Source organism: Anabrus simplex, chromosome 8, assembly GCF_040414725.1.
Source record: "Anabrus simplex isolate iqAnaSimp1 chromosome 8, ASM4041472v1, whole genome shotgun sequence".
NCBI classification, from domain to species: domain Eukaryota; kingdom Metazoa; phylum Arthropoda; class Insecta; order Orthoptera; family Tettigoniidae; genus Anabrus; species Anabrus simplex.
The window spans coordinates 189,944,007-189,971,286 of NC_090272.1; the positions used below are offsets into that span (position 1 = coordinate 189,944,007).

The following is a 27,280-nucleotide window of genomic DNA, read 5'->3' on the forward strand; positions in this document are numbered from 1 at the left end:
GTATGATAGTAAATGCAATCTGCTTTTCCACGCTGTAGGGAGAAAGGCTACATGAAAACCGATATCCTGTGTGCCAATGAGTGGCAGATTGTCTTGGTATTTCGCTCCGATCAGTGCAGAAACTTAAAGCGGAAAATGCAAAAAAATTTGTGTGTTGATTTATAGACCCTGTCTAAGAGGAAGAAGATATTGAGCGGACGCAAGTGGATCAGTTCACTATTGGAGTAATTCACAGGTCTATTCGTGAGTTTTTTCTGGAGAAACTGTTTCCAGCTATTAAAAAATTGAAGGTTAAACTTGAAAAAAGTATGCCAGACTTCCCAATTATGTCATGTACAAAGCTTTGTCAACTGATTAAAGGCATGGGTTTTAGGTTTAAAAATTTTTAAAAAGCCTGTCTATATGGAATCAGTGTCTGTTGCTGCTTCATGGCATGCATTTTTAAGAAAAATACGACGACTCAGAGAAAGTGGGTATAAAGTGTATTACACAGATGAGGCTTGGTCCAGTCAAAATCACATGGTTAAATATGCCTGGCAAGAAAATGTAATAGAAGCGTTTTGTAATTCATCAAACTACGACTACTATTGTGGTCATTTATAGGAGGTTTTTGAATGGAGAGAGGGCTTTAGAACCTCATCTGCTGCAGGAAAATGTGTAATTATACTAGATATAGGTAATGAAGATGGATTTTTGGAAAGGGCGAAACTCTGCTTTGTAGGAAAGAAATGAATGGGAGACTGTCACAAAGAGATGAATTATCGGCAGTTTGAGGAATGGTTTCGCAAGATTTTAATGAAACTCCCACCGAAGTCAGCTATTGTGATTGATAAGGCACTTTACCATACGATGCTTGACTTGGAAACAAATAACAGCTAATATTATTTCCTGGATAGAGGAAAGAAACATTTCTCTGCCTCCCAATGCCTCCAACTACAATATATTAACAAAAGCCACCCTGATTGATCACGCTAAGCCTTATTTTGGAATTCTGCAAAAGAGGCAACCAAATTACAAAAGAATTGCACCAAGATGTTGCATTGGTGTGGTTGCCTGTCGCGCATTGCGCGGTAAATGCTATAGAACTCATCTATGCTTAGGTGAAAAATAAAATAGCAAGTGTTAATATGGCAAATGCACAAGAAAAAGGGAACCATGAAATTGTAATCAGAGATCTGTGCGAGAAAACTACATTCTGTGACACGTGAACTTCGGAAAAAGTGTGCAATGCACGTACAGAAAATTGAGAATTATGTTGAGAGAAAGATCATCTCTCAGAAAATACGTTAATGACACAGCTTCTAATTATTGATCTTGAGGACTCGGGATTCCGAAAGTGACGATAATAATTTCCATTTTAGTGATGATATATCAGATCTAGATGAATAAATGACTTATGCAAACAGATGCTTACATTGTAAGTAGTAACCACTATACAGCACTGTATATTTATTGTACATAATATTTTAAATCTACAAAATACGAAAAAGAAAAAAAATCTATAAAAATTAAAACATTTTTAAAGCTGCTATTGGAGGTCCAAAGCCCTCATGTGCAAAGCTGATGGGAAACTGTAAATATGCGACAAGTAAAATAGAAACTTTCGCTAATGTAACACGTGAGCACCATAATATAAGTGAACACGTTCAGGTTTGCGCTAACTAATCTTATCTGTTAGTTGTACTACCCCTGGCAAAAGCAAGCTGATTTTACGCCAGAGCACCTATCGCTCGTTTTCAAATAAAAATCTGTATAAAATTCAGGAATCATTGTATGTTTCTGCTATACAATGTTTTGAAACAAAAAAACTTCAGACCTTTCTGATGAACTCAATCCCGATTTCGGAAGACCGTGCAGTATCAAGCAGACAGCGTTTTGCAAAAACAATAACGACATTTTGCCAAAGTGTGTAAAGTAATTAAATTTCAGAAATATATATTTATGCAAGGTTTTATACTCTTCCTATTATAAACGTATACTGACTTATGCTTCAGCAGCCTGGATGTTGACTAAGCGAAACCAAAGTAAGATACAGGGTGATGCACGAAATGTCATACACTGGAAATTGTTTATAGAACATGTAATATACAACATATTGAATACAAAATGGCGTTACAACATTCACTGACATGTGTATGGTTAGTCCGTTTGCAGGACATGTTCAATATATCCACCTTCTCAGTGTACAACAGTTTCGAGACGAACTCGCATGTTCGTGATCACTCTACGACACAAGTCCTCACTCAACCCTCGGAAGAAAGTCACACTGGCCGCTTGCAATTGCTGTACGTTTTCTGGTTCATGGCGGTAGATTGTTTCCTTCAACTATCCCCACAGGAAGAAGTCGCAGGGATTGAGATCGGGGCTATGCGGTGGCCAGACTGAGCTGCTCTGAAAACGCCCGGGATATCGATGAACATCACACGGGGCCCGAAATGTTCATTTAGGAAGTCCAGAACAACATTTACTGTGTGCGGACGAGCTCCATCTTGCATGAACCATTGTGTGTCTATTGGTAGTCGTGATGCAAAGAGTTCTGGAAGGAAACTGTTTGTCAACATGTCCAAGTAATGCACACTATTAACTGTGTCATTGAAAAAGATTGGCCCAATAATTCCATGACTGGAAATTGCAGCCCACACACACACTTTCACACCATGACTTTCAACCTCGTGCAAAATAGCAGGCCGTTCTTTCGCCCAAAACCGGACATTCTGTTTGTTCACTGCACCATCACTGAACCATGTGTTGTGAATACGGGATCGCCTTCTGCAATAGCCCACGCAACAAACTGTACTCGCCATTGCTTGTCAAGCGCCGTTAGTTTATGACCTGTTGTCAATTTGTATGTAAACGCGTCAAGGTCAGACTGCAGTATTCTCTAAATTGACCGACGAGAGACGCCCAGGTGAACACATGCAGTTCTGGTGGATTTGGAGGGGCTCCGAGCCACAGCCGCTCTCACAACAGCAACATTCTCCGGAGAGCGGACCGGCTTGAGGCGGGGCCATTTCTTCTCCAGTATGTTGCCTTCTGTTTCAGATTGCCTGGCCAGCCTGTATACTGTCTGCCAGCAAGGGGCCCACCGAGTACGGAAATGAACACGAAACCTTTCCTGGGTCCGAGCTATGCTCTTTGTTTCCGCATAAAATAACACAATCTTCACCTTCTGTTCACGCGTCAATCTCCCTTTGTCCGCCATGCTGTATAACTGGCAGCCGGTTCACATGCGTGGCATGTGGTGCTGCCTGTCGGATCACACATGAAATAAGGTTTCTGTTCCCGAAAGGACATGGTTGTGAGCCCAGGTTTGCACATTTTATAAAACATTTCCGATGTATGACATTTCGTGCGCCACCCTGTACAAGCAGCTGAAATGAGGTTCTTGTGGAACATACAGGGAAAGACAAGACGAGATTAAATATGAAATGAGGAAATAAGGAGAAGCGTGGGAGTGTGTAAACTTCAAGAAGAGATTGATATTGCAAAGCTAAAATGGTTTGGGCACATGATGAGAATGCCAGGAGAGGGAATACCAAAGAGAACATTCATGGATACAGAGACTGGAAAGAGGCCTAGGGGACGGCCTAGAATGAGATGGAGGAGCTCTTGTATTGCAAGTAGAGGAGTCGATAGCAATTAAGTACTAGGAGAGGAATGGTGGAAAGATCGAGTAAGGTGGAGGGCTTTGGTACACCACCCTACCCAGAGATAATCTGGAAAAGGGAATGGATGAAAAAGAGGAGTACATTCCATAATTCACCTAAATTTCATGAAAATCAGACTGTGTTTTCGTGTAATGGTACTACAAAGTTGTTATTTACAAAAAAACTGGCAAGAAAATAGGTACTTCTTGCATTCTCCCTGATGTAACTTTCACAAGAAACGTACTAACATATACAAACACCACCAAAGAACGCATAATAAAACAAGCTTTATAACGATGTGATTATATTTTAGATTGGTGAAATGGTTCAAATATTATTAGTGTTTAAACTCAACTGCACATACTTTCTGCACCAACAGTAGATTTCCTACTGCCCACCGTGTGTTAAAATTTACCCTCTGACAAAGAGCAAAAAGAGACTAGATTTACTGGACAAAACACTGTGTTGGCAACACTGGTTGTACCTCTATAACAATATTTTCAAGCCTAAGCAGATTGTATTGTTTTATCATCGCTTAAGAATGGATACCTTGGGGGAGCGTAATTGGTATAGTGTCTTAGCTGCTGCCTTTCCATCTGGAAGGCTGAAATTCGTTTCCCAGTTGATCTCAGGCTGAAATTTTCACCCAAAAAATCATGTGGTGTCAGGAGGGGTATCCAGACTTAAACCCCCGGCCAAAACCCAAAATAAGCCAGGTGGCTCCAGTACCCCAGAAATACCAGGGAAAAGCTGAAGCAAGTTTTGTAAGAACGGAGACCTTACGTAACTAATCAATCTTATTTTACTTGCGGGCGAAAAGACTGACCTAAATGGTTTGAAAATGGGGAAAACGGAAATTATGAATTACAATTTGTAATATTCATATTGATTAATATGAAAAATTAATTTTGTTCTTTCAAAATTTTCATTTTGCACTTACAAGGTATCTGGTTGCGGATACAAGATCTCCATTCTTAAGCAACGTTATCAGTGTTATATTTATATTGAGGGATTTCAAAATTGCATGCACAATGTTATTTGACCTGGTTAATTTAAGGTAAGATGCAAAGAGGTTAAAAATAAGAAATAATTTCTTTATTTAAGTGTTAAATGAAAGTCTGCAAAAGATTCGAATGTGATTGACGTTTAAGAGAGCTGTATGCTCGGTGTTGCCACTTTGTGTTATCCAACGAAGGCCTCCTCGAGGGAAAGTAATGTAGAGTAGAGGAGATCTATTTTAAAGAATTCAACCAATTATTGAAAGTAAAATATAAAAATAGTATGTTATGCTTCAGATCAGTACTATATTTGCTGAAAGAGTAAATAATAATGTCTTAACTTGCCTGCCCCTCACCCGGAGGGCCCAGGTTCAATTCCTGGACAGGTTAAGCATTTTTACCTGGATATGAGGACTGGTTCCAGGTTCACTCATTCTACTATTACCTGGTAGGCGGAAGGCCCATTGGGGCTGTAGTTTGGTTAGGTTTAGGGGTGTTTGTAAGATTATAAGTATAAATATATTTTTTTTTTTAATGTTTAGCCAAATTGTTGATGGTTCATTTGTTTCCGGATTTTCCGTTTTCCCGTGTTGTACTATTTTTCCCCCCGTGGTTCCTCCAAAAACAGAGAATCGAGGTTCCACTGTATCGTGAATACACCGCTCATCTCCCGAATGCAAGCTCACAGCTGTGCACCCCTAACCACATGGCCAGCTTGCTCGGTATGAAAATTTCAACACTGTATTGAACGTTATGAAAATTGATGAACATATATTTAAAGAAGTTTGATGGATCTGTTATAGCCCAAAACAATAAGTAAAATGCAAAACAACATGCTAATTAAATACAGACATATTTTTCACCTTTATCCGAGTCAGCTTCAAGACATCTGGCATCTTTTAGTTGGATAAGTTTTTCAATGTTTGGAGCCAGATTCTGTGTACTGGTTACTCTGGGACAATTTTTGAAGTCTGCATCTGACATGGAAGAATGAACTTGGCTTTTACCTAAAACAGTTGTTCATGTAGGTGCGTAGTACTGAATATTCTGAATTTTTTTTTTTTTCTTTGCAAGTTGCTTTACGTCGCACCCACCGACACAGATAGGTCTTATGGCGACAATAGGACAGGAAGGTGCTAGGAGTGGGAAGGAAGCAGCCGTGGCCTTAATTTAGGTACAGCCCCAGCATTTGCCTGGTGTGAAAATGGGAAACCACAGAAAACCTCTCTGTAGGACATTTTTGGTAGAAATTGTGAAGATGAATTACATTTGGTTGGTGGAGATGAAGGGGCTGCGACTGCTGCGAGGAATGCAAAGGCAATAGCATAGCTGTAGAGGAAAGTATCAGCCAGTTGTGCAGGCCTGATCTTGGTGGATTGTAAATTATCGTGATAAGTGTGATATAAAATAGATTGTGGTATAAATATTTGTATGGTTCATATTTGTGGGTTACTGTAGTCACGTCCTAGTTCGTGAACCATGGGCAACGGCTGAGTGGCCTAGTAAGTGGTCCTGAGAGTCGGGATACCAGTTGCTATGGAATGGGAGTGGGCATCTCAGACATATTCTGAGTCGTGGCCCTCCTTGTGCTCAGGCGGCTAGGACTATACAATTCACCGGTGGTCCATAACCCGTTAGAGGAGAGATCCTTACTTGGACTATGTGCAAGTAGGGCAGCATCCTGCTTCATGAATTTACCGAGCTCAGAACACTTCAAGCAAGCCTCGGACCTATGGGAGTAATGGAGTCCCACTCCCATTTGACAGGCGAGGGACTCCTTGGAAACAACTTGGCGAACGAAATGGAATTCGATGGGGAGCTATCAATATTAATGGGGCTTATGGAAGAAAGAAGGTAGAACTGGCTGAGTCAGCAAAGAGGATGCATCTGGATGTGCTAGGAGTAAGTGATATTCGGGTAAGGGGAGATAATGAGGAAGAGATAGGAGATTATAAGGTGTACTTGACGGGTGTTAGAAAGGGAAGGGCAGAGTCTGGGGTAGGGCTCTTTATCAGGAATACCATTGCATGCAACATAGTTTCGGTTAGGCACACGAGCGAATGATGTGGGTAGATTTGTCAGTGGGAGGAATTAGGACAAGAATTGTGTCTGTGTATTCACCATGTGAGAGTGCAGATGAGGATGGAGTTGACAAGTTTTATGAAGCATTGAGTGACATTGTGGTCAGGGTCAACAGCAAGGATAGAATAGTGCTAATGGGCGATTTCAATGCGAGAGTTGGGAATAGAACTGAAGGATACGAAAGGGTGATTGGTAAATGTGGGGAAGATATGGAAGCTAATGGGAATGGGAAGCGTTTGCTGGACTTCTGTGCTAGTATGGGTTTAGCTGTTACAAATACATTCTTCAAGCATAGGGCTATTCACCGCTACACATGGGAGGCTAGGGGTACCAGATCCATAATAGACTATATCTTAACAGACTTTGAATTCAGGAAATCTTTTAGGAATGTACGAGTTTTTCGGGGATTTTTCGATGATACAGACCACTATCTGATCTGTAGTGAACTAAGTATCACTAGGCCTAGGGTAGAGAAAGTGAAATCTGTCTGCAAACGAATATGGGTAGAAAATCTCCAGGACGAGGAAAGTAGACAGAAGTACATGGATATGATTAGTGAGAAGTTTCGAACAGTAGACAGTAAGCAGGTTCAGGATATATAAAGTGAATGGGTGGCATACAGGGATGCTGTAGTAGAAACAGCAAGGGAATGCCTAGGAACAACTGTGTGTAAAGATGGGAAAAGGCGAACATCTTGGTGGAATGATGAAGTGAGAGCAGCCTGTAAACGTAAAAAGAAGGCTTATCAGAAATGGCTCCAAACAAGGGCCGAGGCAGACAGCGATTTGTACGTAGATGAAAGAAACCGAGCGAAACAAATAGTTGTTGAATCCAAAAAGAAGTCATGGGAAGATTTTGGTAATAACCTGGAAAGGCTAGGTCAAGCAGCAGGGAAACCTTTCTGGACAGTAATAAAGAATCTTAGGAAGGGAGGGAAAAAGGAAATGAACAGTGTTTTGAGTAATTCAGGTGAACTCATAATAGATCCCAGGGAATCACTGGAGAGGTGGAGGAAATATTTTGAACATCTTCTCAATGTAAAAGGAAATCATCATGGTGGTGTTGCAAACAGCCAAGCTCATGGGGAGGAGGAAAATGATCTTGGTGAAATTATGCTTGAGGAAGTGAAAAGGATAGTAAATAAACTCCATTGTCATAAGGCAGCAGGAATAGATGAAATTAGACCTGAAATGGTGAAGTATAGTGGGAAGGGAGGGATGAAATGGCTTCATAGAGTAGTAAAATTAGCGTGGAGTGTTGGTAAGGTACCTTCAGATTGGACAAAAGCAGTAATTGCACCTATCTATAAGCAAGGGAACAGGAAGGATTGCAATAATTATCGAGGTATCTCATTGATTAGTATACCAGGCAAAGTATTCACTGGCATCTTGGAAGGGAGGGTGCGATCAGTCGTTGAGAGGAAGTTGGATGAAAACCAGTGTGGTTTCAGACCACAGAGAGGCTGTCAGGATCAGATTTTCAGTATGCGGCAGGTAATTGAAAAATGCTATGAGAGGAATAGGCAGTTGTGTTTATGTTTCGTAGATCTAGAGAAAGCATATGACAGGGTACCGAGGGAAAAGATGTTCACTATACTGGGGGACTATGGAATTAAAGGTAGATTATTAAAATCAATCAAAGGCATTTATGTTGACAATTGGGCTTCAGTGAGAATTGATGGTAGAATGAGTTCTTGGTTCAGGGTACCTACAGGAGTTAGACAAGGCTGTAATCTTTCACCTTTGCTGTTTGTAGTTTACATGGATCATCTGCTGAAAGGTATAAAATGGCAGGGAGGGATTCAGTTAGGTGGAAATGTAGTAAATAGTTTGGCCTATGCTGACGACTTGGTCTTAATGGCAGACTGTGCCGAAAACCTGCAGTCTAACATCTTGGAACTTGAAAATAGGTGCAATGAGTATGGTATGAAAATTAGCCTCTCGAAGACTAAATTGATGTCAGTAGGTAAGAAATTCAACAGAATTGAATGTCAAATTGGTGATACAAAGCTAGAACAGGTCGATAATTTCAAGTATTTAGGTTGTGTTTTTTCCCAGGATGGTAATATATTAAGCGAGATTGAATCAAGGTGTAGTAAAGCTAATGCAGTGAGCTCGCAGTTGCGATCAGCAGTATTCTGTAAGAAGGAAGTCAGCTCCCAGACGAAACTATCTTTACATCGGTCTGTTTTCAGACCAACTTTACTTTACGGGAGCAAAAGCTGGGTGGACTCAGGATATCTTATTCATAAGTTAGAAGTAACAGACATGAAAGTAGCGAGAATGATTGCTGGTAGAAACAGGTGGGAACAATGGCAGGAGGGCACTCGGAATGAGGAGATAAAGGCTAATTTAGGAATGAACTCGATGGATGAAGCTGTACGCATAATCTGGCTTTGGTGGTGGGGTCCTGTGAGGCGAATGGAGGAGGATAGGTTACCTAGGAGAATAATGGACTCTGTTATGGAGGGTAAGAGAAGTAGAGGGAGACCAAGACGACGATGGTTAGACTCTGTTTCTAACGATTTAAAGATAAGAGGTATAGAACTAAATGAGGCCACAACACTAGTTGCAAATCGAGGATTGTGGCGACGTTTAGTAAATTCTCAGAGGCTTGCAGACTGAACGCTGAAAGGCATAACAGTCTATAATGATAATGTATGTATGTATGTATATAAATATTTGTTTTTATGTGCTGTCAGTTTGTTTATGAACTCTTTTTCTTTAGGCTCATCATGGGGAGGCTTGGGCTCTAGCCGTCAGCCCCAATGGACAATATGTTGTGAGCTCTGGTTCTGACCGAGTGTTGAGGTTGTTCGAACGTTCTGAAGAGCCTCTCGTTTTGGAAGACGAGGCTGAAGAGGAGAGAGAAGCTGAAGACAATGCAGCATTGGTAACTGGTGACGCGACTGTGGTACCTGGACATATAGGGCTGAACCTCCCATCGAGAAAGACTGTAGGCAGTGAGAATGCGGTAAGCTTCTGAGATGTTTGCTGCTTGATGATGCTTGTTGTTTTAAGGGGCCTAACATCGAAGGTCATCGGGCCCCTGAGATGTTTATGCCATAACGTGTTATGATAAAGTTTTGTATGAGCCCGCCTTTTGATCATGATTGTTACGGGATCAAGTCTTCAATGGTTTGACACCACAGTTAGCAGGCTTCATAGCATGAGCCCCACCATGTACGAAAGGCAATAAACTAAATATACTTGTTTCATTGTATGATGAAAAATAATGGAAAACTTACAAAAACTGGTTGTTTAGTTGAAGTCTCTTGAGGCACTTTGTACATATTACTTCAAGGTAACTTTTCAGGAATAACAAAACAGTCATTTTGCATACATTTTTTTATTTTTATGTAAGGCAAGATAACATTGAGTTTCCTGAGTTATTATCAACAGGAAATAAATGTAGGGGGATATAACATATTAACCCAGGGAGAAAATTTAAAAGAACAAATACAAGTTACAAATAGATGCATGGTGAGGTGCATATACATGCTGATGCTATGATTGTGCTTTCAAAGGATTGCACAACCCCATCTCATTAATAAGAAAATTTACACAATGCCAGAAAAGCATAACAAGGATACAAAATTTGAAAGACTAATCCCAAATGGATTTAAGGTACTTAAAAAGGGAACATTTGTTATGAGACCATGAGACATTGAAACAACAACCATCTTGTGCAACACTTGGTAAGATTATGCAAGTTACATAAAATTGACCTAATTTGGAATAGAAAATTCCTTTCAACAGTGGACTATTCCCATTCTATGGAGTAAACAAGAATAATATGGAAAACAGTTACAAAGTGTAAACATTTACTTCTCAACTAAATTTAATCGTAGCTTAGAACAATGCTAAACAGAGTAAAGAAGTTAGAAAGTCCTCCAATGTTCACAAGACTTCTGTTTACTGATATTATATTAAAATTATTGCACACTAAAATATTGCAATGATGAATTGTTCTGAAAATTCCTAGCATGTACAGTAAGCCCTCATTAAGACGTTTCTGCAGTGGACAAGGAAAAAGAACGTGTTAAGCGAGAAAATACACTAATAAAAACTATCCAAACACTATGGAAACACTAGATACAAATTTTTCCGATATGATGGCATTTTATGTTGTGTATCTGCGGGTACAGTGAAAACTATATCTACCATTTCTAAAGATGAGCAGAGAATATTACAAGGTGTGAAAAACTCGAGAGAACAAATATGAAAACCTTTTCTGCTGGGGATTATAAAATAACAACAGTGCTCTTAAAGGTGTAAAAAACACCAGACAACAAATATAAAGACATTTGCACGGGGGCTGATAAAAATATCAGAGTATTATTGCAGATCACACTCTTTCTAAAACAAACGGTAGTATGAAAATGAAAATTCACAGTCTGTGTCCAGTCATTTGACCAGGTCAGGAATGGAATGAATGCAGCCCCTATCTAGTGGCGAGGATAGGAAATGTGCCAGCTGCCGAAACCTGTCGCACTCCTCTGGGGCAATGATAAATGAATGACAGATGAGATGAAATATTAATGGAGAATGTTGCTGGAATGAAAGATGACTGGGAAAACTGGAGTACCCGGAAAAAAACCTGTGCCGCCTCCTCTTTGTCCAGCACAAATTTCACATGGAGTGACTGGGTTTTGAACCAAGACTTCTATTTCGGACTAGTAGGTTATTAAACATCATTTTCTGGTCAAACTCTTAGACAATGAATTGGAGGTTACATTCGACCTCGGCCATGTGCGACTTTGGCCGCCATTGTGAATTGACAAATTCGACCAATTTGAATGAACAAGTATGAACTTGAAGGTGCAAGTTTCATTGTTCATGCTGCCTCTGCGAGCTTAAAGATGCGGATGCCAGTCCACTTTCTGATAGATTTTAAACTTGTCTTCATTAGTAAGGAGTTTCACGACTTTTTCCCAATCCGTAACTAGGATGACACAAGACAAATTGAAATTGATCTTGGTACTTCTGGAGTGAGAAAATCAGCCATCTAGGAAAAGTCCTAGTCCGTTGCCCAGGAGACACTTGGATGTATAACAATATCACATGCAAATACACCCTACTAGGAGGTTTCTCTAGTGTCCCTTCAGTGAGGACACTATTCAGGCTGGTCACAACTAATCCAGTCCATGGGTGAAATAAAGAGAGAACATTGGGTTAAACTGATGGAAGAACTAGATATGGCAAGAAACAGCAGAGAAGCTTGAAAGCTACTTAGACGTCTGAAACAATGACCCCACGAAAAGTCCTCTACATAGCAACATTACTTCTAACCAGATAGCTCATCAGCTCCTAATAAATGGGAAAACAGATAAGCGAAAAAGACCACCAAAACTTCAAAGAAATATCGAACAAGAAACATCCAGTCTGTCCAATCCCTTCACTATGAACGAGCTGGAAAATGCCATAAAAATTAGCAAAACTGGCAAGGCAGCCGGTCTAGATGACATGCATATGGAGCAGATACAACACTTTGGGAATGCTACCAAATAATGGATCCTACAGCTTTTCAATAACTGTCTGGAACGATGTCAAATCCTTAAAATCTGGAGGAAGACTAAGGTGGTTGCAATCCTGAAACCTGGTAAGCAACCTACGGATTCGAAGAATTTCAGACCAATATTACTCCTGTGCCATCTATATAAAATTTTTGAAAGAATACTTCTGAACCGTATAACACCAGTGGTCAAACCTTTTCTAATCCCAGAGCAGGCTGGATTTAGACCAGGAAGGAACTGCTGTACACAGATCCTTAATCTGACACAGCACACAGAAGATGGATTTCAATGTGGTGATATTACTGGAGTGGCTTTTGTTGATCTCTCTTCAGCATATGATACTGTACAACACCAGATACTTCTAAGGAAGTTTTACTATCTTACTATGGATTTCAGGCTCACAACGATTATTGCCACGCTGTTGCAGAACCGACGTTTCTTCATTGAATTTCAAGGACAGCGGAGTAGATGGAGAATACAGAAGAATGGTCTCCCACAAGGCAGTGTCCTAGCACCAATGCTATTTAACATATATACCAACGACCAACCTCTTCCACCTCACACAAGGAGCTTTCTGTACGCAGATGACCTGGCCCTGGCAACTCAGAGTAAAAACTTTGAGCAAGTGGAACAAAACCTTACTGCTGCTTTGAAGATGCTCTCAGATTATTATGAGGAAAATCACCTCAAGCCAAACCCTTCGAAAACTAATGTGTACGCCTTTCATTTAAAGAACAAAGAACCCCTGCGGAAGCTACGTGTGAATTGGAAAGGAATGGAGCTGGAACATAGCAATACTCCAGTTTACCTTGGTGTTACCCTGGATCGTTCGCTGACCTTCACCACACACTGCACCAAACTCAGGGCAAAAGTTTCATCACGAAACTGCCTATTGCATAAGGTAACTGGTTCTGGATGGGATGCCCATCCCCAGACATTGAGGAGAACTGCCCTAGCACTCTGCTACTCTGCTGCTGAATATGCTAGTCCCGTGTGGTATAAATCAGCTCACGCAAAGAAAGTCTACATTGCCTTGAATGAAACCTGCAAGCTAATTACAGGCTGTTTAAAACCAACACCCATACAGAAGTTGTATTCACTTGCAGGTATAGCCCCACCTGATATTAGACGTGAGGTGGCCGCTAATATCGAGAGACAAAAGGTTTGCACCATCTCAGCCCATCCCCTTCACGAACATCAGCCACCACCAGCTCGACTGAAATCCAGGAAGAGTTTTCTACAGTCGTCTACTCCACTTCATTCTGACCCAAAAAAAAGGCCAGGGTTAAGCTATGGAAACAAAGGTACCCAGATCATCCGGAACGTATTGAAATTGAAGAAAAGCTGCCACCTGGTCACGAAGAGGGATGGTGTATATGGAAGTTGTTAAACAGACTGCGGACCGGCGTTGCAAGATCTAACGACAATCTTGTGAAATGGGGCATCGTGCATGGTGGGGACTCATTATGCGAATGTGGAGAGGAACAGACTTCTATGCACCTCTTGCACTGTTGTCTATGCACAGATTCATGTACAGGGTTGGAATTGGCACTGGCTGGAAACAATGCCATCAATGTAGCCAAATACTGGTCACAACTTGTGTAAATAATGTATATATAATGTAGATATTTTCATGTAATACTTCCTTTCTCCTTTTTTTTACTTTTACAATTAATTTGTTCATATGTCTTTCATTTTGAGTGATTAACATACTTCATATTTTTATTATTTAATTTTTTGAATTGAATTTGAATTGATTTTTTATATATTGGTACCTCTGACACTAATAATAAATAAAAACAAGACAAATGTGCACCACACTAGTCAACTTCACACAGTTATGTTCCTAATCCAGATGCAGGCTATCAGGCGATAAATATTCGCTACCCGACACTGTACCACCCAACACAAATTCAATTTGTAATTTCTGAATGGAATGCGAACAAGCACAAACAGGCTCACTGTGTTATTCAGCAATCTTGCTGCTAACCGACAAGCAAAACTGAACCTTCCTGAGGCTAATGGCCTGCTCCCCGAAGTTGCAACTTATCCTGTGAAGTCAACGCAACTGTGGCGAGGGTTCTTTCTTACCCAAATAGGAAATCACGTTCATTTCACAAGGGATGACAAATAACATTTCCAGAGCTAGGAAAAATGTGATCATACTAAATGGTATTAGCGAAAATTTGTGACGCGATAAGCGAGGTATTTTTATTTAGATTTAATACGATGAGAATCGGGACTTCGAATTTCCAACGTGTTAATGAGGAATGTACTAATGAGGTTTCACTGTTAATGAAATTAAAACTAGAAAGGAAGAAAGAAAGAAAGACAAACATTGTCTTTTACATGCATGGGGTGAAGGGAACCCGGATGAACACATCCAGAACACGTCTGCATGCAAGCAAAGCAATCAACAGTGTACGCTTGGCTTCAGTCTCAAGAGAAACACAACATATTAGCCTCTCAAGACTAACGAGACAGTAAATTTGGTGCCGAGCCAATTACACGCTTAGAATTATCAGCCCATTGTCATCAACCAATAAGATAAAATTTCAACTGTAGGTTTTTCTTCACTAGGTGCAGTTCACAAGTCTTTTGTTTTAAGAAACCTCACATTGACATATTTAAGGGATGTCCCAATATTTATGTACTGTGCACAATATACTACACATGGTGCAGCACACATAAAACCAATGTTCATGGATCACTTTTTATCCCAAGTGATTCTCTTGCGCCTACTATTTTGTTTTATGCAGCCCAACTAACCGGTGGTTTTATAGGTCATAAAAACATCGGCCTTTCTGGTACGCATAGCAAAACAAACAGATATCTTTGAGTTTATCCCTAACCATAATAGGAAGACGTTATGCTGCAACATTATTAAACTATGGCAATCACGAGTGCACTTTCTCATCGTCGGCGGCTGTAACTCGTTTCCGAGTAATTAACTTCTTCCAATAAATTCACTTCTGTCTGTGGATATATTTTCGATGGTTGAACAGACCAATTCTAGCATGGATTAAGCATCCACACAGATGGCACAGAATTGTTGGAGGGGGGTATGGTTGTGCTGCACAGAGTTTTTGTGCTTCCCTACTGGCCTTTTCATATCCGTGTTGTTCTCCTTCAAACAGATGACAGATGGTGCGGCACTAGAATTGTAGTCTTGAGCAAGCATGTCCCAGGTTTGTGGATTGAGACCTGTCATCTTCATAGTGTGCTTAAGCTTGTCGTTGTAGCGTTTTATGTATCTTTAGATCAGTACGCCAATTACAATATAAATGAAATCACAGAAAAAACTAATATCATTTTCAATAAAGCCATCCCCGCCCTAAAAAATGACTACCTCAAAATAATCAATAAACAGAACATAGCACGTGCCATAGAACCGTCGAACGACACGCCCAGCTTTACCCCTACCCCCACAATAGCAACTCTCCCTATCCCTCCGTTCACTCCCCTCTCAGCAGCGGACACAAGCCCAAGACGTACGCGAAGCAGTACAGGATAAGCTCTCAGATCGTATGCAACCCAGCCATGAGAACAACAGTAAGTACACTCTCACATCAGCGCACACACACAGGCATTCCTTCAGCTTATAACTCTTTACTTACACTTTATTTATCTTTCACAGACAACTACAACACCAGCACACAGATATAGATGAGGAAGGAGCCATTACAATAGCCTAACATCAAGAAAAGTGCACGAATGACCAAGACCATAACATCTGCTTCCAAACTCAAGGAATAAGACTCCACTCTCAGCTGCACATACTTACCTCTGTATATATAATTGGATTTTGTTAACAACAAAAGCAGGTGTTTTTTTTGCTAGCTGCTTTACGTAGCACCGACAGAGATAGGTCTTATGGCGACGATGGGAGAGGAAAGGGCTAGGAGTTGGAAGGAAGCGGCCGTGGCCTTAATTAAGGTACAGCCCCAGCATTTGCCTGGTGTGAAAATGGGAAACCACGGAAAACCATCTTCAGGGCTGCCGATAGTGGGCTTCGAACCTACTATCTCCCGAATACTGGATACTGGCCTCACTTAAACGACTGCAGCTATCGAGCTCGGTCAAAAGTAGTTTATCATATATACACGTAAAGACATCATTTAAGTAAATAATAAGACTTCTTAAGAGACCTACAACATTACCGACGATCGCAAGTACCAGATTATGTACCGCACAACTATGGACTCTAAAGACGCGAATGAAGATATATACTCTAGACACGCACTATCAAGTCCATGAAATGTTTTATACTCATTATTATAATGTATTTTAATATGTTCTGTGTATATTAATGTGTTTATTGTATTTGTATATACCGGTATAACTTAGATTTAAGCTTAGGATAGATTTTACAGTCAAATTTCTAGTCCTGAAGAAGATAGCTTTATACACATGTACCTGAAAGTCAAATCATATAACACATAACTAACTCACACTCAACATGCCCAATTTGGACATAATCAGATACAGCGTTTCCATACGGCGTCCTCCTTTAGACAGGGTAATGTCAATTATTGTTTGATACATATGTGAAGGTATTTATGTTCAGCTGATGATGACCAATTAGGGTCGAAACCGGTACTGTAAGCTAATTCTTACAATAAACAGTATTGATAGGGTGGAAATCCTTTCTTATCTGTACATGTGTGATCTGTCAATACAGAAATGAAACTCATAAATCAAGATTATGGGGGCTCCACGAAGTCTGGTGCCAGAACAAAGTTCACCATACAGGATTTGGTGGCGAAATGTGGTATCACTCATCTGACGGACATGGCCAATCCATGAAATGAAATGTCGTATGGCTTTTAGTGCCGGGATATCCCAGGACGGGTTCAGCTCGCCAGCTGCAGGTCTTTCTATTTGACGCCTGTAGGCGACCTGCGCGTCGTGATGAGGATGAAATGATGATGAAGACAACACATACACCCAGCCCCCGTGCCATTGGAATTTACCAATTAAGGTTAAAATCCCAGACCCGGCCGGGAATTGAACCCGGGACCCTCTGAACCGAAGGCCAGTACGCTGACCGTTCAGCCAACGAGTCGGACATGGCCAATCCATGATGACCAGTGATGAATGGTTCTATGCTCTTGGCATACGCTTTCTCAATGTTGGCGACATGGTGTTCCCTTTTGATCCTAAGGATGGATCAAAGTTTTTGTTGGTGGAAACGCTTGAGCTTTTTCAAGTCACGTCAGTAAAGAGTCCAAGTTTCACAACCATACATCAGCGTTGAGATGACAACAGTATGGTACAACCCGAGTTTCGTCTTCACGATCGGGTCTTTATTCATGAACACCCGGTGTGATAGTCATCCAAATGCTGCATGGGCAGCACACATTCTCTTCTCCAAATTTTGCCCACAGTTACAGCACACATACGATACTACCCATGTACAAAATGTAGTCTACCTGCTCCAGCCTGAGATGGAGATGTTGTAATGCGGAAGGGTTGTGCCTGGTGAAGGTTGTGCCAGGTCCTTGGTCTTTTGAACGTTAATGGTGAGACCAAAATGATCACATACACTCGTGTAGCAGTTAACTGACTGCTGCAGTTCCTCTGGTGTGAGTGTAGGTGATGCAGCATCATATGCATACAGCATTTTTGTTACCTTTGTAACCTGGGTGAGCCTCCAGGAGTGAAGTCTTGCTAGGTTGAAAAGCCCTCTATCTAATCGATACCTAACCTCCACACCTGGATTGTTCGTAGAAGATTCATGGAGCATGGCAGCCAAGTATATTGCAAATAGTGTTGGAGCAAGCATACACCCCTGTTTCAGCCCATGAGTAACAGGAAAATTCATCCGAGATCCTATTCTGATGGCAAACGTGTCCAGTCATGTCATCATTGAGGGCCTGAACCAGATGAACAAAACACTGTGGACACCTGAAGTGTTTCAGTACCGCCCACATAGCAGCTCTTGGAAACAGAGTCAGATGCCTTTTCCAGGTTATAAAAGACTAGATGAGAGGATTCTGTTGCTCTCTGGTTTTCCTGAAGTCGCCTGGCACAGAACATCAGATCAGTTGTACCTCTAGAAGTCCGAAACCCACACTAGGATTCTGGGAGCACTCTCTCAGAGATAACCTGGAGGCGGTTAAGCAGAATTCTTGTGAACATTTTACCTACAATAGATAGCAGTGATATACTGCGATAGTTACCACAAACACTGTGATCACCTTTCTTGAAGATTGTGATGATGTTGTTGTTTGAGTCATCAGTCCATAGACTGGTTTAATGCAGCTTCCATGCCACCCTATCCTGTGCTAACCTTTTCATTTCTACATAACTACTGCATCTTACATCTGTTCTAATCCGCTTGTCATATTCATACCTTGGTCTACCCCTACCGTTCTTACGCCTACACTTCCTTCAAAAACCAACTGAACAAGTCCTGGGTGTCTTAAGATGTGTCCTATCATTCTACCTCTTCTTCTCGTCAAATTTAGCCAAATCAATCTCCTCTCACCAATTTGATTCGCTATCTCTTCATTCGTGATTCGATCTATCCACCTCACTTTCAGCATTTCTTTTGTAACACCATATTTCTAAAGCTTCTATTACCGAGCTCAATAGCTGCAGTCGCTTAAGTGCGGTCAGTATCCAGTAATCGGGAGTTAGTGGGTTCGAGCCCCACTGTCGGTAGCCCTGAAGATGGTTTTCCGTGGTTTCCCATTTTCACACCAGGCAAATGCTGGGGCTGTACCTTAATTAAGGCCACGGCTGCTTCCTTCCAATTCCTAGGCCTTTCCTATCCCATCGTCGCCGTAAGACATGTGTGTCGGTGCGACTTAAAAAAAAAAAAAAAAGCTTCTATTCTCTTTCTTTCTGAGCTAGTTATCGCCCATGTTTCACTTCCATACAATGCCACACTCCACACGAAAGTCTTCAGGAACATCTTTCTAATTCCTATATCAATGTTTGAAGTGAGCAAATTTCTTTTCTTAAGAAAGCTCTTCCTTGCTTGTGCTAGTCTGCATTTTTTGTCCTTCTTACTTCTGCCATCGTTAGTTATTTTACTACCCAAGTAAAAATATTCATCTACTTCCTTTAAGATTTCATTTACTAATCTAATATTTCCTGTATCACCTGCCTTCGTTCGACTGCACTCCATTACTTTTGTTTTGGACTTATTTATTTTCATCTTGTACTCCTTACCCAAGACTCCATCCATACCATTCAGCAGTTTCTCGAGATCTTCTGCAGTCTCAGATAAAATAACAATATCATCGGCAAATCTCAAGGTTTTGATTTCCTCTCCTTGGATTGTGATTCCCTTTCCAAATTCCTCTTTGATTTCCTTTACTGCCTGTTCTATATAAACATTGAAGGGGGGGGGGGGGAGGGGGCAAACTGCAGACTTGCCTCACTCCTTTCTGGATTGCTGCTTCTTTTTAAAAGCCCTCAATTCTTATCACTGCAGACTAATTGTTATACAGATTGTAGATAATTCTTCGTTCTCGGTATCTGATCCCAATCACCTTCATAATCTTAAATAGCTTGGTTCAGTCAATATTATCGAATGCCTTTTCTAGATCTATGAATGCAATGTACATGGACTTGTCCTTCTTGATTCGATCCTCTAAGATCAGACGTAAAATCAGGATTGCTTCATGTGTTCTTACATTTCTTCTGAAGCCAAACTGATCTTCTCCCAACTCAACTTCAACTTGTTTTTCCATTCTTCTGTAAATAATAAGTGTTAGAATTTTGCAGGCACGAGATACTAAACTAATGGTGCGGTAGTTTTCACACCTGTCAGCACTGGCTTTCATGAGAATAGGTATAACAACATTCTGCCGAAAATCGGATGGGACTTCTCCTGTGTCATACATCTTACACATCTTACACACTGAATGGTATAACCTTGCCATGCTGGTTTCTCCTAAGGCAGTCAGTAATTCAGAGGGAATGTCATCAATTCCAGGTGCCTTGTTCCTGTTTACGTCACTCACAGCTTTGTCAAACTCTGACCTCAAAATTGGGTCTCCCATTTCATTAACATCAACAGCCTCTTCTTGTTCCGGAACCAGATTATCTACATCTTTACCTTGATACAACTGTTGGATATGTTCCTGCCATCTTTCTGCTTTGTCTTCTTAACTTATCAAACTTTACTATGATGAGGGGAGAAAGTCTCTTGCTTCCATGTGCATTACAACAAAGTACAGTGCCTCTGTGCACGATTTGCTGCCATGTCATTTCTCTCGTAATTCAGAAATGCCAACCCTAGCTGCATCACAGAATATTCTAAAACCCATTAATGCATGCAATCACCTTGATTCTCAGTTTAAACCTTTCAAATGCCATGGAAAACACTGTTTCCGAAATGTATCCAACAAGGTGCATTTACATTATTCAAATAATGCACTTGGATAAAACAATGGCAAACATAACCTTATGCAACGAAAGGGGGAAAAAAAAAACACAATTCAAAGTCGAGGATAAATTATGCTGGCTCCCCTGTGCAAATGCTTTATCTTTGGATTACTGTACTGTTTGCACGTTTAGATGCCTTTTACTTGCACGGATATTGCCCAATGCCATTAAAACATTGTACTTTTCAAACTTTCCTATGATGGGGGAAGGAAGTCTCTCGCTTCTGTGTGCATTGCAATGCAGTACAATGACCACCACCCTTGTATGATTTCCCAGCTAGCACTTCTCTCCTTTAACCCTTAGCCCTCCTTTTTTTTGGAACACTCCTGCCTCTCCAGCTCCATTTAAGAATCTGCTTGCAGAGGGATAAGAGAGAGCACAAACAAACTGACAGCATATTTATAAAAATCAAGTAAAGCAAACACAAAATAAATATAATGCAAGTACATTGCAGTATTCAGGTGCAATGTTCAGCATTTTCAAACCTGAAATCATCTCAGACAGTCACTTTTTGTCTGTAATAGTGCATTGTGTGTAACATCATCCCAAAACACAGGCCGGGATGTAATCCAGGGTTCTTTCCACAAGTATTGTTGAAAAACACAGTCTCATGTGGTAATTCAGGCTTGCTGTTCATTGCCATATTTAGGATTACGTCTAAAAATTCTTTAATTTCAGGAAGAATAACATTCATCCACGAACTCCTGACAGACTGACGTGTGAGGGGCGTAACCTTTTGAATGTTTGTCCTAGCATACCGGTTAGTCTCGCGCAAAATGTCCGGCAATAACTCGACAGTCGTGAATAATTGGAAAAAGTCAAGTTCACTCAACCTTGCGGTGGTTTATAACCCGACGTACCTGTGAATGGGCTTTTGAAGTCCAAGTCAGTGTCACGGTACTTCCTCCAGCCATCAGTAGATGCACCAGCACTGTCATTTAGCATAATTTTCTCATTATCAGTATATTCATCACTCAGCTCACCAAATCAGTCTCGTTCTGCAATATCTTCCTCACCACTTAAATAAAAATCACTCTCACTATCACTGAAATTAACGTCACTTTAACCTAAAAGTACGGCTATTTCTTTCTCATGCTGCTCGAACGACGCCATGTTGCTAAGCAACTTCTGTTTACAAACTCATATGGTCTTCAAAGATTGTGCACAAAGCCTGATTTCAAAGAGATTATAGCTATGCATGGCTTCAAAATGTCGTTGAAGTATAGCAGTAGCTTAGTGTACCTGTAATTCATGCACGCATAACCCGACAAAGGAATTATATAGGAAAGAAAACCATGTCGGGCAATGCCCGACGTAGGACCTATGCGGGATATTCTCGTTGTCGGGCATGGCCCGCCGCGTGAGTGCTAAGGGTTAAAACCATAAGTCCGTTTGGGCTCGACATTTAAAAAGAATTTGTTTTTTGGCATTAACAATATTGTTCAGTGCGTACAAATTGATTATATGAGCCACTCTTTTTCGCCAACTGTTGGCATCGCCAGTGTTCGCGGATTCTGCTTCTCTGCACACTGCCTGCTACGTGATGATGTGGCATTCCTTGAAACGCGTAATACAAAAGAATTACGATTTCACTCGAACTTAGCAAATATGACGCACGCTGTAGACACACCGAAGTGAGTGAAAGTGCAGAAAAGCCACCCCTGCATGTTACGGAAGATGCGTTCTTTCATGACGCGAAGAGATTTTCAATTTAAATTACTCTGTAAAACACAATTTTTTCAAAATGTAAAGGCAGTTTTCAATAAAAGTCTGAACTTCAGTAATGGGACCGACATTGTTCTTCGAATTACGAATTATCTGTATTTCGAATTAAACAATTTAAATAACATGCAAAACTATACCTCATGTTTCCGGGAACAAGTGCTACTTTGAATTAGCGTGAGATTTTGAATTAACCGATTTCGAATTATTGATGTTCTACTGTAAATGATCCCTGAAGAAATACTGTCCAATAAGATGATCAGCAAAGATTCTATCCCGTACATTCACTCCTCATTGTACTTGATAGGCTGCCTGTTGCACTGAGTGAGGGTTGTCAGCACTCCAATAGTGCATGTTGTGGTGGTTGATGATTCCATTGTAGTGGAATTGCGATTTGTCCGAGAACAAGATTTTTGACAAGAATGCTGCATGATTTTCCACATTTCCTAATAGCTGCTGACATAAATTCATTCGAGCTTCAAAATCTAGCCCATGGAGCTCTTGGGGTGTTGCTGTGGATGGTAGGGGTGATATTTATGAGCATGCAGTGTTCGCTATACGTGACAGCTGGCTGATGTTCAACTGTTGTGAAATTGTTCATATACTCGTGTGTGGATTATCCAGGACTGCCTCCTCATTCTCACCAAGTGTTGCGGTTTTCTCTCGGATAAGTGGTACTCTTTATTTAAATCCAACTTTGATTTGAAGAGATGATCTCCACCTTCCGATACTTTTTAATGGCTAGTCTATGATTACATAAATTTAGCTTACCATCTATTTTGGGCTTAGTTTAAAATTTAATTAGTACGTGTTTTGTCCTGATTTGTGGGACATCTTCAGTTAAAAATGTGTGCGATACAAAAACTGACACAGACAATAAAACAGTGGGTAGTTTAAAATTGATTAAAATATGTTCAACACTGGTAGAATGTGCGCCATATAGCATCGCACAATATCAATAACAGCGGCAGTCCTGTGCCTGAGAACTGAAACATCAGATACAGGATTCTAACCATCAATGATATATTCACTTAATTGCTAGGCTAGCTTCTAACTACATGCACCACAGTGGAATGGTGAATGTATGCTTGTATTAAGAATAGGTTAGTGTACATTACTCCGTCAGTTCACTATTTCATACGCCCTTCACATCACTGTAATCTTGTTTTAAGCATTAAATTTTCGCTTTACTACACCCCACTAGGCACAATATATTAACATACTAACATGATAGACTGACGTAGATAAATGATTTAAATGATGTGATGTATTTTTGAACGGACTATAGCAACTGTCGGGTGTGGTCATAATCGCTTGCATGCTGAGCTTACAGGGCATTAGTACTCAATGGATGCTGGTACAGAAATATCACCTTACGATGTTTTCACACATTTGTTGGGCTGTATGAAACAAAATTAGTTGGCGCAAGAGAATCACCTGGGATATGTGTAGGAAACAGATGAAAAGCAATGACTTACCATGTAAGAGTGCATGGACAGAGAACACATAAAAGATAATCATTGATCATCATTCTCTCTTCTTCTGATGAAGGCTGGAGCCGAAAATTTTGGACTAATGGTTTTCTTTTATATGTACTCTATCCATGTGGTCTTACATGGTAAGTTACTGCTCTCCAGCTATTTCGTAGACGTGTGTGTACCGTATTTTCTCGCCTAATTAATGCCCTCTATGTAATATAGATAATTTAGATATGGAAAATGAAACTAATTAATCAAGATAATTAATGCCCTTGCATAATTTACGCATCGCAATATTTTTGAGCCCAAAGTGGACGTATTTGACGCACCCACTTCTTCGAACATCCATCACACAGCTCCGGGTGCGTTTCAAAATAAATATGTCAATTACTGAGGTAAGCAGCCTTCCTGTTGTGAAACCAGGCATTCCAAATACTAGGCAACGTGCTGTTATCAGCCAGTAGGAAATATCACTGCATTAGTTCAGTGAAAGAATCAGCACAGAAGTGACTAGGTGATGCTCTATTCCAGTCTGGTACAAACTTATTTTACGAGTGTTTCGGGTACGAGACATGCTTTTTCTGCGATCTCAGAATTGTTTGTTAGACTACAGAGAGCAAGAATTTGCATAAACTCTCTGTGATCAGTTACGCCGAAATATATGGGCATAGGGCAGCAGGCCGTAAGTATTGAGTGTCCGAATCCAGCGTGCGCTACCGTGGTAACAGAGAAGTGCACTTAAAGTTACCAACAAGTCTTACAAAGTTACCAACAAGTCTTACAGACCATTTCGCGGACCAAAAAGCGGCAGGTTTCCGAAAGTAGAGGAGGATCTGCTTAAATATATGATTTCGTTACGCAACGTTGGATATGCCGTTTCTTACGAAATGCTGTATTTTAAAGAACAAGAAATAGTTGCTGCCCATGGAATCAGCGTCTCGGATTTGAAGGTTAGCCGAGGCTGGAAGATTCATTTCATGAAGAGAAACGTACTTTTTCTTCGATGAAGAACAACATTACCAGTATGCCAAAAAATGCCGAACAATTTCAACCAAAATGTAATTGATTTTAATCGCTTTGTCATTGATTAGCGTAAAGTGAAGGAATATTTCTCTCCCAAAATGGAACCTCAGGACAGACGCTAATCAGTTTCCAAATGCCACAAAGTCGAACAGTCGATAAGAAAGTCACATTGAGTGTTATCGTACGCACAACCGGAAGCGAAATAGACGATGTACTGCAGTGCTTGCTGTAACAGGTGATAGCAGAAAGTTTGCACGTTACGTTGTTCTAAAACGAAAAACAGTGCCTAAAGTAAAATTTCCACGAGGGATCCACTTTCGTTTCCAAGAAAAAGGGTGAATGGACATGTCACTCGTATAAGATTGGATATGTATGGTTTGGGGAAAACTAGCGGGGTCCCTCCTTCGATGCCCGGCCCTTTTTATGTTAGTCAGTTTTCTTTCGTGCCGGTATGTCATTATTATGGACTTACATGCATGAATTGTACTTTTATTAGTTCACAGGTCGTATTGCCAGTTCATAACAGGAAGAATGTTTTCCAGTGTCGGTACTTCAAACCCACGTGTCCAACTTACCTGATGTACCCTTTTTGATATTTCAGAAAAAAATCTCATGCCGGAATTTTACACCCAAATAATGATAACCGCGAATGAGTTGAACCAATTTTGTGTATATTATATCTGATGTATCTCTTAAATGTAAATGAATTCTAAATAATTTTTTTAATATCCAAATTCCTTGAATAATTGACGCATCCTAAGTTTTCGCCTGTATTTTTCGTCACAAAAGTGCGTTAATTATGCGAGAAACTATGGTATATTTCGCTCCTTCTAGCTTTTTTACCTGAGCATTTAGGATCGCTTTTTATTGTGAGTTTAGTCCATTCTTTGTATCTGGTGTGAACAAGAATCAATAGAGTGCTTTTATTAACATTGGAAGAACATGCAACATAAAGTATATCAGATAAAGTTGACTGATACACGTGCCATTATGAAGTTATAGTAACTTGGCTAAGCACTCAGATTAAAAATCAGGTGTAAGGCAACTTTATATAAAAATATTACTTTGTCAATGCTTTAGATTGCAATAACTTGTATTCCAATGCCATGACAGGTTCAGCAGCTTTTGCCTTGTGGTAACATTTTAGGTAAATAATGGTTGTTGCTTTATGATGAAAATGTCCCTCAATTTCAGGCTGAACAACTTATAGAGTGCCTCCAGGTTGGCAAAGAGTATAGTTTGAAATTATTGGAGCACGAAGAACTTCATAAGAATCAAAAAGTTCCACCTCCCCCAGCACCTGCAATCATGCAAGCCTATCAAGCTACTACACCTGAAGATTATCTCCTGGAGGTTCTGTCTAGGATTCGCTCAAGGTAATCATAGAAGATACTACTTCATTGGATATTTTAATACAATACTGTGTAACCAAGACACATTGAAAGAAAACTGACTAATTTCTGGTTTATTTCATTATTTTCAATTTTTTTCTTTTTCTCTCTACTTCCTTTTAACTTCTGTATGTTTTGATGTAGAATACAACCATAATTTCTAATCAGTACTTGGGCCTCTGAACATTACAAAAACATAAAAAGTATTGATATAAAAATAATTTATAAACAACACATGCGATGACAGTGTTCAATATCTCATTGAAAAGAGGAAGCATCAGCGTGCTTAATAACAAGAGTCTTCACTTTGCATGATGCCATCGGGTGATGCAGTATCTTATGGACAGTAAATAGTTTCAGAATTATCAAAGACGCATTTGAGAGGATAGAATAGCTTGTCACAATTCCAAGGAACCCAACGCAACCAGTGCCAAGTATCAGAAGGCTTATTTGGAGAAAGTTAAGATGGTTGCGTGTGTGAGATGAGTTCTGTGCAATTGGAGCCCAGCTGAGCAAAATACATACTATAACGTTAGGTTTGAACGTAAACATAATTATGATGAAAACAAAGAAACAAGTGTTTACAATTATAATTAATGAAATAAATAAAGAAATAATACATTTCAAGAACACCAACATAGTAAAACATCAAGGAAACACGTTCTTAGAAATGCGAACTGTACACGTTGTTTACAATTATGTTTAAAGTTGTCGTAGGAATGTCGAACATCTAAGCGATTTGCACACGCTTCATGTATGGATTAGCATGCGATTTCTCAATAAACTTTAATTTCTCATCATTTGTAAACTGTCTAGCTTTCTTTTATTTCATAACTGAAAGTCCTTCAAACCACTATAAGTAAGTACAGTAGGCCTAATTTATGTGCGTTATTACACAATTCGCTCACAAAAGTAAAATTAAGCACCAACACGTGAGCCATCTATGTAAGTACACCATCAACTTCATTTTCCGTTTCCAGCTTCCCGGGTCAAGTTGTGAATCAAGGACCTCCATTGCTGCCTA

At 40.2% G+C, this 27,280-nt stretch overlaps 1 protein-coding gene across 1 annotated transcript in view; it reads left to right on the forward strand.

Moving 5' to 3' along the window:
• Positions 1-27,280, forward strand: part of LOC136878945 (WD repeat-containing protein 3) — a 135,048-nt gene that overhangs the window by 82,179 nt on the left and 25,589 nt on the right. The window contains exons 12-13 of the mRNA XM_067152569.2: positions 9,455-9,700; positions 26,060-26,241. Coding sequence (XP_067008670.2) covers positions 9,455-9,700; positions 26,060-26,241 — 428 coding nt within the window. The remainder of the gene's footprint in view (positions 1-9,454; positions 9,701-26,059; positions 26,242-27,280) is intronic.